This window comes from Myxine glutinosa, chromosome 2, assembly GCF_964187855.1.
Source record: "Myxine glutinosa chromosome 2, kmMyxGlut1.1, whole genome shotgun sequence".
Classification (NCBI taxonomy): Eukaryota; Metazoa; Chordata; class Myxini; order Myxiniformes; family Myxinidae; genus Myxine; species Myxine glutinosa.
The window spans coordinates 245,170,138-245,186,960 of NC_136262.1; the positions used below are offsets into that span (position 1 = coordinate 245,170,138).

Consider the following 16,823-nt stretch of genomic DNA (forward strand, 5'->3'; position numbering starts at 1 on the left):
TGTGTATATATATATATGTGTTTTGGTGTGTGTGTGTATATATGTGTTTTGGTGTGTGTGTGTATATATATGTGTTTTGGTGTGTGTGTGTATATATATGTGTTTTGGTGTGTGTGTGTGTGTGTATATGTGTTTTGGTGTGTGTGTATATGTATGTGTTTTGGTGTGTGTGTGTACATATATATATGTGTTTTGGTGTGTGTGTGTGTGTGTATATATATATATGTGTTTTGGTGTGTGTGTGTGTTGGTGTTTTGTGTATATATTTTGATGTGTGTATATATAATATTTTGGTGTGTGTATATATATATATATTTTGGTGTGTGTATATATATATTTTGGTGTGTGTGTATGTATATTTTGGTGTGTGTGTATATATATATATTTTGGTGTGTGTATATATGTGTTTTGGTGTGTGTGTGTATATATATGTGTTTTGGTGTGTGTGTGTATATATATGTGTTTTGGGGGTGTGTGTATATATATGTGTTTTGGTGTGTGTGTATATATATGTGTTTTGGTGTGTGTGTGTATATATATGTGTTTTGGTGTGTGTGTATATATATATATATGTGTGTTTTTGTATATATATGTGTTTTGGTGTGTGTGTGTGTATATATATGTGTTTTGGTGTGTGTGTGTATGTACATGTGTTTTGGTGTGTGTGTGTATATATATATATATGTGTTTTGGTGTGTGTGTGTGTTGGTGTTTTGTGTATATATTTTGATGTGTGTGTATATATATATATTTTGGTGTGTGTATATATATGTGTTTTGGTGTGTGTGTGTATATATATGTGTTTTGGTGTGTGTGTGTGTATATATGTGTTTTGGGGGTGTGTGTATATATATGTGTTTTGGTGTGTGTGTATATATATGTGTTTTGGTGTGTGTGTGTATATATATGTGTTTTGGTGTGTGTATATATATATATATGTGTGTTTTTGTATATATATATGTGTTTTGGTGTGTGTGTGTGTATATATATATGTGTTTTGGTGTGTGTGTGTATGTACATGTGTTTTGGTGTGTGTGTGTATATATATATATATGTGTTTTGGTGTGTGTGTGTATATATATGTGTTTTGGGGGTGTGTGTATATATATATGTGTTTTGGTGTGTGTGTATATATATGTGTTTTGGTGTGTGTGTGCATATATATGTGTTTTGGTGTGTGTATATATATATATATATATATGTGTTTTTGTATATACTGTATATGTGTTTTGGTGTGTGTGTGTGTATATATATGTGTTTTGGTGTGTGTGTGTATGTACATGTGTTTTGGTGTGTGTGTGTATATATATATATATGTGTTTTGGTGTGTGTGTGTGTTGGTGTTTTGTGTATATATTTTGATGTGTGTGTATATATATATATTTTGGTGTGTGTATATATATTTTGGTGTGTATAATATATATTTTGGTGTGTGTGTATATATTTTGGTGTGTGTATATATATATATATATTTGGGGTGTGTATATATTTTGGTGTGTCTGTATATATTTTGTTGTGTATGTATATATTTTGGTGTGTGTGTATATATATATATATACTGTATATATATTTTGGTGTTTTGTGTATATATTTTGGTGTGTGTACATATTTTGGTGTTTTGTGTATATATTTTGGTGTGTGTATATATTTTGGGGTGTGTATATATATTTTGTTGTGTGTGTTTATATTTTGGTGTGTGTGTATATATTTTGGTGTGTGTGTTGGTGTTTTGGTGTGTATGTTTATATTTTGGTGTGTTTTGGTGTGTATGTATATATTTTGATGTGTGTTTGTGTTTTGGTGTCTGTGTGTGTGTGTGTGTGTGTGTGTGTGTGTTGGTGGCTGCTGGTTGCATCATTTTCAGTGGGCGCGTCTGCCGCTGATGCAATGCCTCTCTATAACCAGTTACCTGGTACTCAATTTGCCGACCTCGGAAGGATGAACAGGCTGAGTCAACCCCACCTGGTGTTAATTCAACGGGCTTCGAACTGAGGACCTGAGGATCCCAAGCCCGCCGACCAAACCATTAAGCCAACACCAGGTTCTGTGTGTGTGTGTGTGTGTGTGTGTGTGTGTGTGTACACACACACACACACACATACACACATACATACATACATACATACACACACACACCCTCCACTGCTTTGTTTGAAACTCGCTCAAGCTCAAGGGAAGCGCTCTTGAATTTCCCATTTCCTGTGGACTCGTTGAAGCAGGATATGGTACACTGATTGCACCATGTTTATTTATCTTTGTTACTGCAATTCTCAGAATAGCACGCGGACAAGTCACCCATGCAGGATTGCATGCTTGCACCAAAGTCAAAATGAGAAACCTTCTCACAAATATGAGGGTGACATGGTGACGTTCTACCTCTCGAAGTTTCATGTTTTCTGCAAACCCCGTCCATCATGAGAGCGCCCGTGGGATGAGATTGACTACCTCATGCTTTGAGACCTGTTCAAAAAAGTTCTACTTCTTGCACTCTCCATCCTACCAAGCTTCGGACCATCTGGCGCCAAACCAGACTGACACCCAGAAAGTCCCCGTTGTCTATTTTGTTGGAAAAGGACTCTGTGAGCCTGTGACGCCGCAGCTTCAATTCCAAAAATTGATAAGTCTGGTATAATCTCTTCCGAAGATGGAGTATCTTGGCCTGATTACAACAGGACTACCGATCACATCGATTCCTGGTGGTATAGAGATCGGACGGCCAGCTTTTGCTCTCTGAGAGTTGAAATCCCCGTACAATGTACATCTGTAGCGAAGCGTCCTACTGCGCCCACAACTTGTTGTTACCTGTGGTTGAGTTGGGTTTTGACGAACAACTGAAGCATCATTAACGCCGATAAACAAGTACGAATGAATTGTGAAACCTTGCAAATGGATCTTCAAAAAGTCTACAGAATTTCCATCCGGCCTTTCCTAGACAGTCAAAGCGGTTAAGAAACACTAAGGTAACATGCAGGTAATGAAATGTCACAGTCTCGTGGTCACATCTGACATCGGTTACGGAGGGGATGGCTGCACGCAAGACGAGACGTTGTTGTCATCTTTCTTTAACAATTGCAATTGGAAGATCTTCCATTTGGAAGATACCTAAAAGTATTAAACTTGAGTTCCCATCTATATAAGCTTTGTACATTATATACCTGATAACTGGACTGACAGCTTCGCCTTTTCACTTTCCCCTTTGAGATGTTTCCGCCTGGGTAGCATTTTCCGGCCCGACTGTAAACTACCTTTGCAGGGAGGGAGTTGCATCAGTTGGTACATCGTCCCATGTGTGTGTGTGTGTGTGTGTGTGTGTGTGTGTGTATGTGTGTGTGTGACCCACTCCCCCGTGTGTGTGTGTGTGTGTGTGACCCACTCCCCCATGTGTGTGTGTGTGTGTGTATGTGTGTGTGACCCACTCCTCCGTGTGTGTGTGTGTGTGTGTGTGTGTGTGACCCACTCCCGTGTGTGTGTGTGTGTGTGACCCATTCCCGTGTGTGTGTGTGTGTGTGTGTGTGTGTGTGACCCACTCACTGTTACTGTTAAGCCTAGCCCGCATTTACTTGTAAATGCAAAATATTCCATTGTTTGTGCCTTTCGAAAGAGGTAGGCCAATGCGTGCCGGTGGTCTGGCCAGACTTTGGAATCCTTTTCGCGGTTTTGAGGACTACTTTGGCAGTATCCTGCAACAGAGTGGTGACCCTCTAAAGGGTAAATTCTCAACTAACGGTGTTCTTGTGCATCCTGTGGGGGGTATGGACACTAACACCGGATAACGCACGGAATTCACTAGATCATGATGGTTGTGATACCCGGGTGTTTCTAAGGTAACGAGACACTGATAGCCGCATGTCTTTTTCTCTGTTCCACAGATAATGGCACGAGCAGATTTGACCCGTGCCTTTCTTGCCCTCTCGCTGCTCTGCTGGACACTTACCTCCACGTTTGCCTGTCCTGAGGGTTGTTCGTGCTCGGAGGAGCGCAACCATCGAGGATCCAGGGGCTCACGCAGGGCTCTGGGAAATCGCGGCAGGCCCGTCGACGACGCCCATCGGGTCATGTGCATGGGCGTTGGACTCGGAGAGACGCCGGAACCTTCAACCCTGCCAAAGTACACCGTATCCCTGTGAGTTTGAGAGTGTTCCGAGGTAGGATGGTGGGATTTAACGATTGACAATCCACAGGTTTATGCACCAGGATTTGGGTCGGTTTGTTTGGTGCTCCCGTTTGAGCACATTGCTTCATGATGTTGGAATCCCAAGTTCAAACTCCATACAGTATGTTGACTTGTCCATTGCATCCTAATGTCCTTGAGATTCCTCTAAAGTAAAAGTGCATTCATGTATTTTACTGCCTCGGTTATATTCATGGGGCATTGAAAAATTTCTACAAATGAGATACTGACAATAGTTCAAGAAATAAGAAATGCCAATTTAATCTTTTTTCAATATACTAGCGCAGTACCCGCTCTACGGGCGGCGATCATGTCCAAAGCGTGCAACACGTTCTTCAAACACGTCCCTTTATTTGTGCGGTGTATAGGAAACGGACTGCTGCGTCGATTGCTCCCGAAAGTAAAAGGAACCCGGCTTATGCACTACTTATGTGCACATATAATATGTCGTGTATGCACATATCATATGGCACTGCACACCTTTGGGCCATCTACATATTATGTATGCAAGATGGTGCAATTTCAGAATCCCCTTCCTTATACATTCCTCATCTCTCGACAGTAGTTTATTGACCTTCCCCCAACCTCCTCCTTTCCTCAACCTTGTCTTTTTATAAATTAAACCTCCTCCAACCTCCCTCTTCCACTCTGCACAGTCAATATATAGATGGTCCCTTATCCGAGAGTAAGTTCCATCGAATCCCAGGAAGGATCATGACATCACTTCTATAATGTCTTCCCGAATGTCTTTGACATTGCTTTCGACCACCTTACATAAGTGAATGTTTTATTTTATGATCCCAAGCGTTCCTTGCATTTGTCCATTTGCTCATTTTTCGATTGTGGGTTCTCGCCTCCTCTCTCTCCCATTTTCCCGTTCGTTCATTCCTTTGCTTATTGTGTCCAACTGTGACCCCACTGCTTCTCTGTCAGTTAGTTGCCTGTCTCCTGTCAAGGCTGTGTGTGTGTGTGTGTGTGTGTGTGTGTGTGTGTGTGTGTGTGTGTGTGTGTGTGTGTGTGTGTGTGTATTCCCTCCACCCCCTCCCACAAAATAGATTTTTGGACTTTAACAAACTTCTAAGGTTACTGCTTGTTCATTATAACAACTGAAGTTTAGTTTGGCTGACACAGGAGTTACGTTGAACACAGTACTTCGGCGTAGGTCTACGGTGCTTGATTGAGAAGATCCAGATGCTTATCCTCCCATTAAGCAGTTTGACGTGTTGCAAATTTTGGTGTCTGTAACATAGTGGAAGAAACCAGATCCGCTCAGGAACAACAAACACGAGTGTAGTAGGCCCTGCCGTCCTCACAGGAGCACTATTCCCTCTTTGCAATGCATTTCAGCAAAGGCCTTCCTCCGGTGCTCGGGCCTCACCACACAAACATTGAAAACCAAGAGACAAAAAAAGAGAGGCTGTGGCTCATTATCTGGTCAATGAAACGGACATTTGGAAAGCCTCAGGCAAGACATCTTTGTCCGAGAGCACTTCACGTTGTTTGAGTATTTGTTTTCGGTGCTGACCGTGGGCCCTCTTTTGCTCTCGCCTCCATTATCTCAACTCAGGCCTAATGGTTTTGTTATCACCAGGCCCACACAAAGCACAACCGGTGGTTTTAGTTTATAAATTCCCAGCTTCAGACTCATCATATTTCAATGAATGAGCCCAATCTAATGGCCAAAACTCCAAGTCATGTGGTGAAAACCGATTTGTCCGCGGCGAAAGTGAAAGCGCAAAATGCGAAGGTAAAAAACACAGACGTCAAACTTCCAGTTTTTGAGTTTATTATTTGAGATGACCTTTCCCTTTGGACTTTCATTGAGTGAAATAGAAGTGTAGTCTGGAAGCACAGAGAATGCAAAGGTTGAGTTAAATGGAAGACGTTTATCTCCTTGATTACTCTGGACTAGCCATCTGGGAAGCTCAGCGAGATAAGAGGACGGCACAGGCCTCGATTTGGGATTTGTGGATTTGAGGTTTTCGGTTGGATTATCTTGAAGGCTGTGGAAGGCAAAAGGCGGACATTAAAGTGAGATGTTCGGACCGGCCTTATGAAAAATTCAGAGCCGAGAAAATGTCAGTAGCGTGTCGTGCTGAGGGATTGTTTCAAAGGCCGTGAAATGAGAAACGGCGGGTGACCGAGCAGGTGAGAGCAAGAGGTGAGCAGGGGGTGATCGTGTGAAGGTGAGCCGACTGGCTTTGTAGGGTCATTGTTTGGCTTGACCTCAGAGTGACCCGTTGCTCTGCGGACCCTGCTTTAAAAAAAGGTTGGGTGATCACAGTGAAGCCATTTCATTTTTGTGACGTACATCACACCAATACCTACAATTTCTGATGATCCTGTTTTGAAAATAGAAATAAAAAAATAGTTACCTATCGATTTCCCCCAAAAAAATTCTCTCAATGTATATGAACTCCACCGCTCTTGTGAAAATTCCAAATTCCGATGGATTTTTTGCATAAAGGGGATTGTAAAAAGGTTCTCCCACTGAGGAGCCATGAACTCGATCAAATATTTATTTATTTTCTATGTTGCGTTGCTTTTGAATCGTTTTTTGTAGAATTTTTTTTAATTCCCTCCTATTTCCCGTTGTATCCAAATTTTCATGACATTTATCGATTCACCTGTTCATCATCACCTTCATGCAACAAGTCACCACAAGGCTGTTGACGTCACTCATCCATTTTTCTCTCCCTTGCTCTTTGATGAACATTTGATCACAAGAGGATCTGATGACATGGTCGAGATGGTTTTCCTTCTTTTTTTCTAAAACAAAAGAGCAGGCTAAATATGTGCTCTTTTTTTTGTTGTTCCGACGAAGGGTTAACTCCTGAAACGTCAGCTTCTCCTTGCATCCCATGGCAGTTAGCATAGCTCGATCAACTTTACAGACTCCAGGGTTTGTTGTAATTTCAAAAGTTTGCCCAAACTAGGCTCTCTGCCTAAATCTCAAATCTAGGCTAAAATCTAGGCTCGCTGCTCACCTTCACTCTTTCATTCCCCTTTTCTCCCGCCTCTGGAACAAACTCCCCCACTCCCTTCAATCCCACCCCTTCCTCCAGGTCTTTAAAACAGCTGTTCACCACCATCTCTTATCTTCCCCCATCCAAAACCCTGATCTTTTCTACCCCCGCTAATTCACCCGATACACTTTTTTTTTAAATTCCAACTTCTTTCCTGGAAGTCCTTGCGGTGTCCATATGTTTTATACCTCTCCCACCTCCCCCGCAAGCCCTCTCCCTCCGACAGATCTCTCGATGTCCCTGCTCTAAATGTTGTGTTTGTGTCCTTCCCCCTCTCTCCCCATCTTGTCTACCGCTCCCCTTATTTTGTGTTTTATGTGTCGGTTTGACTTTTTGTGTGATTAATGTTAGCTCTTTCACGAGCCTCGACCTTGTATACAAACAAAAAAAAAAACTTCACAAATCCCCTCATGTTTGTATCTACGTGCATCGTACCAGTATCACACATGACGAACCAATTCCATTTATATATAGGCACAACTAAGTCACCCGGAGCATTGACCCCCGTGGTGCTGGGCAAGGATCTGATGCCCTTTCTCAACCGCAATAACTCTGAGTGACAACGGCAATTTCCAATTTGGAGAAATGGCCCGCCAGCACTATCAGAATACCAGCGTAGTTGTCCGTGTCGCTTTTATGCAGGATTTATTTGGGATTTTTATGAACGAGAGTGGACACCAGATAACATACAAAAGAGATTGAATTTTTTCCCCCCACCAAGATGTGTAGTGTATCCACATTTCCCTGGTAAACGTTATCCGCCATCAATTGACTTAAGCACTCCTTGCTTAATATACCCACCGCAGTATTTGGGCTAATTATTTCCAAAAACGATTGACGAGCGATACTGTCTTATGATATTGGGATATGAGAAATGGCAATCGGACTCGAAACTCTCGATAGTGTTTGCTCGTTCTGGAATGTTTGTTGTTATAATGTTATGGCGTACTACCCGACACAATCCATCACTCCTTCGTGACGTGGGTTCATGTTGTGCCATGTTGTCACCTCACAAAACGGTGGTGATTTCTGAGACCTACCAATGATTTAAAGTAAATAACGGTGAAACGTCGGAACAACATCAGCTGGAAATGATTTCATAATGAGGTTATATTTGCACACATTTGTTAAAGTGTGCAAAGCTTACTAATCCTTGCGCGCTTGCACCTTTGATCCATACCTGGGTGTCGTTTGTCATCGTCGTCGTCAGGAATAAGCAAATAAAACGGGTTTAGTGTCTGACCATGCAATCATGGAGGCTCAAATGATAGGAAAGTCCTTTTTAAAGCTAATAATTGTCGATGCAAACCCAATTTACACTACAAATGGCCCCACAGAGTCAATGATTATGGCCTATGTGCCATATTGGTAGACTACAGCCAGGATTTGAGTTCTGATGGGATTGACAGGATAGTTCAGAGGTAACATATTCCACTAGCTAGACTTGGTTCGATTCCCGCTCCGAGTAGAAACCGTTGGATTGGTACTTTGTAGGACCGGAATTGCATCAATGATGTTTGAGTTCCTCGCAAGGAACTTCAACGCAGGAGGAGCCATCACGCCTGTACAATTGTTGCCAACCGATGGTTTGTCGGTGTTCTATCCTTTGTAAATGCTCAGCTTCAAGCAAGGAAGCAGCACGTACCATTTCTATCGTTTGGTATGACTCAGCCGGGGTTCATACCGGCAACCTCTCAAACTCAGAGCAGAATCTCGAAACATCATGCCACCGGAATCGATGTACGCGCCACGCCATCCCTCGGAGGGACCCGAAGCCAAAATCTCGCATCTGCCAACGATTCCTGATGGATGTTTAAGGTTTCCAAGCATAGACAACATTCTGATTACAATAACATCCAGATAGAAAACATGGAAGGCGGACCAAAAATAGGTTCACATAATTAATTGCTGAGTTCTCGTGATGAACACGAATTATTTGGCCTGTTACTACTATGGAACTTGCATTTATTTCCAACCAAATGAACTTGCCTGAGCAAACATGGAAGTAATGCGGAAGGATAACACTGGTCAACAGCTAAATTGGTTCTGACTTATTTTCAACTGTTTCTAATTAATTTGGTACCCACAAATCCGAATCTGACCTGAAAATTTCGCTATCACGTAACCTTGACGTAGTACATCATAAGTGTGGAAAAAATCTTTCGAGCATGTGGATTTCTTGATCAAGTCTCAATAAGTTTATTTATTGTCATAAAAATAATATGAACTTAAAATTTTATTTACATCACATAAAAAAATGTAAATCTCCAAAAATAATATGAACTTTATAAAATATCACAAAAAATAATATGAAGTTAAAGTTTTTATTTACATCACATACAAAAATGTAAATCTCCAAAAATAATATGAACCTTATAAAAGATCACAAAATAATATGAACTTTAAGTTTTTATTTACATCACATTAAAAGTGCTTCTGAACTTTACTTTTGCGTTTGTAGAGCAATCACTTTCGCGCTGGAAGGTCCAACAGTAGTCGCCTATCATGTTTGGATTGAATCGGCCTTGATATAGAGTCTCCATGATGGCAATTTCCTGGTGAAACCTTTCTCCCTGCTCATCACTGACATCGCCAAGATTTTGTGGAAAGAAGTCCAGATGAGAATGGAAGAAATGTATCTTGAGTGACATTCGAGCACCGAGCGCCTGGTAACTCTTCAACATCTTGTCCACAAGCTCTTCATAATTTGGTGCTCGAAAATTTCCAAGGTAATTGTTAGCAAGAGCCACAAAGCTATCCCAAGCAACGCTTTCCAGCTCAGATAGTCTCGTTACAAAGTCCTGATTAGTGAGTACAAGACGAATTTCGGCTGTGGCTGATATTCCTATGGTATATGGGTTCTCAAAAACTGGATGTGCCAGTGAAAATTGGATATCATAATCGAAATCTACAGGTTCATGTTGGTTAGAATCACCTCAAAATATACGAGAACCATAAAACTTTTAAAATTTTGTTGACCAGTGTAATTTATGTATGCAAGTGTAACGCTGAGGCAAGCGTGCGTTTGGTCGGGAAGGGATGTGCGTTGGATTTTCCATGCGTGCGCGTGTGCGTGCGGAGAGATGAGGCATTTGCGCAGATGCAGGTGAAAGAGACGCTTCTAAGAATTGTGGAGGGAGACGGCAGCCGGCGGGAGCCAAGTGCATATCACGATGACTGATGAAGGCAAAGCCAGCCATGACCCTTTAGCCAAATTTTCCGCTGTGCCAAGCAGTCTCGTGAAGTTCCAATGTTCTCCATTGAGGTGCGTGTCCCATCTTGGGTGCTGTGATTGGATCGAGGCCATTTTGAACCGTTTCTGTCTTCCAATCGCTCGTCCAAATTCTTCTTTTTTTGGGGGGGTTTCATGCTCATTTAATTCATTCCACTCTTCTGTTGTTGTACTCCCACATTCTCGATATTTATCGATATCTCCCATGAATTTTGATACATGTGCGAACTTGAGAAGTACACGAGTGCTGTGTCAGTAGTGATATCGATAATTGCTTGCCTGGTAAGTATCTGTAGGTTTGAAGGTTTTGGGTTCGAATGTAGAATATGTTATTCAATGTTCATGTGTCTAATTGATGTCGCGGTGACGGGGTCTTTTGGTCAAAATAAATGAAGTCTGGCCACAGACTCAAAACAAGTGTCTTCATGAAGCACAGTGAAATCGATTCAACATGTGATGGAAGTGGGAGGAGGGGGGATTGAGGTTGGCGGTGGTGAAGAGGAGTATAGAGAAGGGAGAGCCATGTTGTTCCTTTTGGAGAAGAGAGGGCGTTGGGAAGAGGAGCCCAATCTCTCGTAATAGTTAAGATTTGATGTGCGTGCCCTTAACGGGATTCAAACCAGTGCTGTCTGGGGGTGGGGTGGTGTTTCGGTGCCCCCATGCTCCCGCCCAAAGAAAACAGAGCGGCGTGTCGGATAATTGGCCAAATGCCACGGGCCGCCCCCTTTGGGGCTGGCAAGATTGGAAGCAGATGGTTTTGTTAGGGTCGTGCTAATGACTGTTCAGAGCCACGCATTGCACCGCACGCCACCGAGGGTTTTGGGGGATGGAAGTTTTGGTGACTGTGGCAGTCATTGTAGATCACAAAGGGTCAAGGTGAAGGGCCATCCTTTCCCTCCTCTCCCGTACCCTCTGCCACGTTATCTTTCCTCGTTGTGGCCTAACGATATGGGCATAAGGGACACGAGCGGTGCACCATCAAATAGGTGGTACTAATGAGCTAATTTGTACGTTTTGATGTATGTATGCTTTGGACATGTACAAGACAGACTTTTTTGGTCCTAATTAGGATGTTTTGGCAGCGGTAGGTCGAAAAACAATGCCTCGTGTAGCTGTAACTTAGCAATTGCTTTTGATCTCTTGTAGACTGCAGACAAGAATAACAAAAGTCAATGGGCCACGTGTGGTTGTCCCTTTGAGAGGCATACATTCTGATTAAGTAACAGTAGTTGTGTCTCTGTGCCTGTGGCTTTCACAACCTTGGAATCGCAGCTTTCAAGCACACTGATATAGCGGCTCCAGAACCCTTTTTTTCCATGCTTTGGAATGGACACTACCTTCTGCCGATAAGAAAGTGTGCATAGGTCAGTGATGTTAGTTTTCATTAAAACCAGACTCATATCATTCATTTCCCTGTAAACAGGCCTTTCCATCTACCCGGCGAAGTGGTCTGCATGCTTCTATTGTCCGAAAACTTTCTTCCTGGAAATGATATCCTTGTGACGTTCATGTAAAATGTCAAGAGCTTACAGTTTAAAAAAAAGAAAAAGACAATGACTTTAGGATAGAGTATCATGAACCTTGTTCGGAGATTTTGGTTTTATGATAATGATGAGTTCCCTTCCAAGGAACTTCACCACAGGAGGAGGACATTGGGCACATCAAACCTGCACAATGGTTGCCAATCTATGGTAGTCTGTCCATGCTCTATCTATGCCATAAAAGGAGCCATGCATGCGTCCGTCCATCTGTCTGGGTTACACCCATTAGTTGGACAGTTCGCCTGACTCCGCCTACAAATTTATACACTAGGGTCGCCATGTTGGTGCTTACTGATATGCGAAGTCAAAGATATCTTTTGGAGCTGTCATATTCACAATGGCCAAGCCTTCCCATTAAGTTTTCCCTTCAATGTAAAATGACCAATGTGACAGTTAAAAGGATTTTGAGCCAATAGGCATCACGGGTCTTGTGAAGGTATGCCTCAGCGATCAAGGCAGCCGTCTGTTGTCTATACACCACCCAAATAACTGTGGCATTCTCTCAAGCAGGTCTTTTACCACGGAGTTTACGCAAGGCTTTGTTATTATTTCCGACTATTTTATCCACATGATAAATGGTACCGTGCCGGCATGCGTCCGCCCGCCCATGTGTGTCATGTTTTGTTTTAAAGGGTTCCTGCTATTGTACAATACTGTAGCGGCTACCGCTGGGTATACACAATCGCCTTGAACCTACCGAGGACGCGGAGCGATCACCATGCCGGGCTCGCCCAGGACGCCCGGGCACGCCCAGCCTCACCTTTCCAGGGCTCGTCCAGGACGCCCGGGCATGCCCGCTCTCGACTTGCCAGGCCTCGTCCAGGACGCCCGGGCATGTCCAGACTCGCCTTTCCAGGGTTCGCCCAGAACGCCCGGGCACGCCCAGCCTCACCTTTCCAGGGCTCGTCCAGGACGCCCGGGCATGCCCGCTCTCGACTTGCCAGGCCTCGTCCAGGACGCCCGGGCATGTCCAGACTCGCCTTTCCAGGGTTCGCCCAGGACGCCCGGGCACGCCCGGTCTCGCCTTTCCCGGGCAAACGCTCCGGGATAATGTGTATATATATTGCTGCCCGATAAACGGGCTTTTCAGAGTACCCGAGTTGATTTGACACAATAAAGAAACTCGGACGAATTCCAGCTTTTTGTCGCGTCCATTCTTCCGATTTACGTTGGAGCACAGCTCCTACATTGGTGACCCGACATGGACACGGCAGTTGCCCTCAAACTGCCTACCTTCTGGGAGGCTCACGCGGCGGTTTGGTTCGCCCAGGCGGACTCCCTGTTCGCCCTGCGAGGCATCACAGCCGACGACACCCGCTTCCACCATGTGGTAGCAGCACTCGGCTCGGCCACCGCGGCCCGCGCCCTGAGCCTCCTCGAGAGCCCGCCAGCCGCTGACACATACAACGCGATTAAAAAGCTCCTTCTCGACGCTTTCGCCCTTTCATTGGCAGAACGCGCACGGCGCCTGCTCGAGCTGCCCGAGCTCGGCGACACGCGCCCGTCCGAGCGAATGGACTACATGCTTTCGCTGCTCGGCGAGCACTCTCCGGCTTTCCTGTTCCGGGAGCTTTTCCTCCGTCAGCTGCCTAGCCAGGTACGCCTCGCCCTGGCAAGCACGACGATCACGGATCCCCGCGCCCTCGCCAGGGAAGCCGACAAGATCTCCGCGGCAGGCCAACGCATTGGAGCAGCGACCTGGAGCCCACCGCCATCCGAAGCAACACCCATGGCGCCCGAGCACCCGGCACGGTCGACGACCGAACTGCCGACGCAATTGGCGGCCGCTACGCCACGCCGACCACCTCCAGCACGACGACCGGGGCCTCCACCTGACCAGGCGTGGTGTGATTATCATGCCAGGTTTGGACAGAAGGCCCGGACATGCCAACCCCCGTGCACCTTCGGCAAGCCGGGAAACGGCCGGGCCGGCGTTCATTACCAGCCATGAGCGCCGGCCACACGGGCAACTTACTTTTCATCAGGGACAAAGCGTCCAGACGGCGCTTCCTATGTGACACCGGCGCCCAACTGAGCGTCATACCCGCCTCCGATCAGGACAGGCAGTCCGCGGTTTGCGGCCCCTTCTTGGTTGCGGCCAACGGATCGGCCATCCTCACCTTCGGCCCGTGCAACGTCACCCTCTGCTTCGACGGCCAATGCTTTAATTGGACTTTTGTAACCGCAAGCGTGCCCATGGCTCTGCTAGGCGCCGACTTCCTCTGCGCACACGGACTGCTGGTTGATGTCAAACGGCGTCGCCTCGTCAACGCCGAGACCTTCAGCTCCCTGGCATGCACATTGAGCAGCTCCGCTCCGACCGAGCTGGCATGCGCCCTCCCGGCGGCGAACGAGTTTGCTCGCCTGCTCACGGAGTTCCCGGCCCTCACGCGGCCGGCGTTTTCGGCCTTCGCAGTACAACATGGGATCGAGCACCACATACCAACCACGGGCCCGCCGGTCTACGCCAGAGCCCGCCGCCTCGACCCAGCCAAGCTTGCCGTGGCCAAAGCCGAGTTCGACGCTTTGGAACACCTCGGCATCGTGCGGCGCTCCGATAGCACGTGGGCTTCGCCACTACGCATCGTCCCAAAACCAGGGGGCGGCTGGCGCCCTTTTGGCGACTACCGCCGCCTTAATGACGCTACCACCCCCGACAGGTATCCGATCCCGCACATCCAAGACTTCTCCGCCCGTTTGGCAGGACGGGTCATTTTTTCGAAGATCGATTTAATACAGGGATACCACCAGGTACCTGTCAGGGCGGCCTACGTCCCAAAAACGGCCGTCATCACTCCGTTCGGCTTATTCGAATTCCTGCGAATGCCGTTTGGCCTCAAGAACGCGGCTCAGGCGTTCCAGCGCTTGATGGACGGCGTGCTGCGCGACCTGCCGTTCCTCTTCGTTTACCTGGACGACATCCTCGTCGCCAGCAGGTCCCGGGCCGAGCACCTCCTCCACCTCCGAACACTGTTCGGGCGCCTCAGCGAGCACGGCCTCATCGTCAACCCGGCCAAATGCCACTTCGGCACGACGGCCGTTGATTTTTTGGGCCACCGCATCACCAAGAACGGGGCCGTGCCGCTGCCAACCAAGGTCGAGGCCATCACCACGTTTCCGCGTCCCCGCTCCATAAAGGCCCTCCAGGAATTCCTGGGAATGGTGAATTTCTATCACCGCTTCGTGCCCCGCGCTGCTCAACTCATGCTGCCCCTCTACGAAGCCCTCCGGGGCAAGCCGGCCAAGCACGACGTCGTCTGGTCCGCAGCAATGGACGCGGCCTTTAAAAACTCAAAGCGGGCCCTCGCCGACGCAACACTGCTCGCTCACCCGGTGCTCAACGCTCCCATCGCCCTCACCACGGATGCCTCCGACTACGCGGTGGGCGCCGTACATGAGCAATGGGTGAACGGGGTTTGGCAGCCACTCGCTTTTTTCAGCCGGCAACTCCGGCCGAACGAGCTCAAATATAGCACGTTTGACCGTGAGCTCCTCGGTCTACACCTGGCTGTTCGCCATTTCTGCCACCTCCTGGAGGGCCGACCCTTCACGGCGTTCGTCGACCACAAGCCGTTGGTTTACGCAATGGCCAAGGTCACGGAGCCGTGGTCGGCCCGCCAACAGCGCCACCTCTCCGCCGTGTCGGAGTTTACCACGGACATCCGGCACGTCGCCGGCAAAGACAACGCCGTGGCCGACTGTCTTTCTCGGGCCAGCGCGAACGTGGTCCACCTCGGCGTGGACTTCGCGCTTATGGCGGCGGACCAAACCACCGACACCACGGTGCAAGCCGTCCGGGCGGCGGACACGGGCCTCCGCCTGGCCGACATCCCCTTCGCGGACACTGTCCTGCTTTGCGACGTCTCCCAAGGCCAGCCTCGCCCCATCGTGCCCGTTACCTGGCAACGCCGCATCTTCGCCTCCCTCCACGGCCTTTCCCACCCCGGCCGGAAAGCTTCCCAGAAGCTGGTGTCGGCGCGATTCGTCTGGCACGGCCTTCGACGGGACGTCCGCGATTGGACCAGCACCTGCACAGCCTGCCAACAGGCCAAGGTCCACCGACACACCCAGGCCCCGCTGGCACCTTTCACCGTGCCCGAACGACGTTTCGACCACGTCAACGTGGACCTGGTGGGCCCCCTCCCCCCATCACGGGGTTTCACACACCTGCTCACCATGGTGGACAGGACCACCAGGTGGCCGGAGGCCGTTCCCCTCGTCTGCACCACCACCGCCGACGTGGCGCAGGCTTTCATCGCCACCTGGGTCGCCCGCTTCGGTGCACCGGTGGACAACATCTCGGTGAACTGCGGACCGCGGACCGCAGTTCACCTCCGAGCTGTGGGGCGCGGTCGCCCGCTACCTGGGGGTCAAGCTCCACCGTACTACGGCCTACCACCCCCAAGCCAACGGGTTGTGCGAGCGGTTCCACCGCTCCATGAAGGCCGTGCTCATGGCCGGCCTTCAGGACGGCGGTTGGGCCGACCGGCTGCCGTGGGTCCTTTTGGGCCTCCGCACGGCCCCCAAGGAGGACCTCCGGGCGTCCACCGCCGAGCTTGTCTACGGCCAGGCGCTACGCGTCCCGGGCGAATTCGTGCCCGACGCTACCAGTCCCTGGTCCGCAGCTCACCAGCGCTCGGACCTCCAGGAGACCGCCCGACGGTTTGCCCCCGTGCCAACGTCCCACCACGGTGACCCCCAGTCCTACGTCCCCCCAGCGCTTCGCACAGCGGAGTACGTTTTTGTGCGTCATGATGCACATCGGGGGCCACTCCGGCCGCCGTACGACGGGCCCTTCCGGGTCCTGCGACGGGACGACAAGTCGTTCGTCATCGACATCGGCGGCAGGTCGG

The 16,823-nt window shown here is 47.9% G+C and overlaps 2 protein-coding genes across 4 annotated transcripts in view; both read left to right on the forward strand.

The window, feature by feature from the left end:
* KNDC1 (kinase non-catalytic C-lobe domain containing 1) overlaps nt 1-16,823 on the forward strand; it is a 1,149,158-nt gene that overhangs the window by 663,742 nt on the left and 468,593 nt on the right. The window lies entirely within an intron of this gene.
* Nucleotides 1-16,823, forward strand: part of LOC137420696 (adhesion G protein-coupled receptor A2) — a 202,454-nt gene that overhangs the window by 1,650 nt on the left and 183,981 nt on the right. Inside the window, exon 2 of the mRNA XM_068105976.2 lies at nt 3,870-4,123. Coding sequence (XP_067962077.2) covers nt 3,870-4,123 — 254 coding nt within the window. The remainder of the gene's footprint in view (nt 1-3,869; nt 4,124-16,823) is intronic.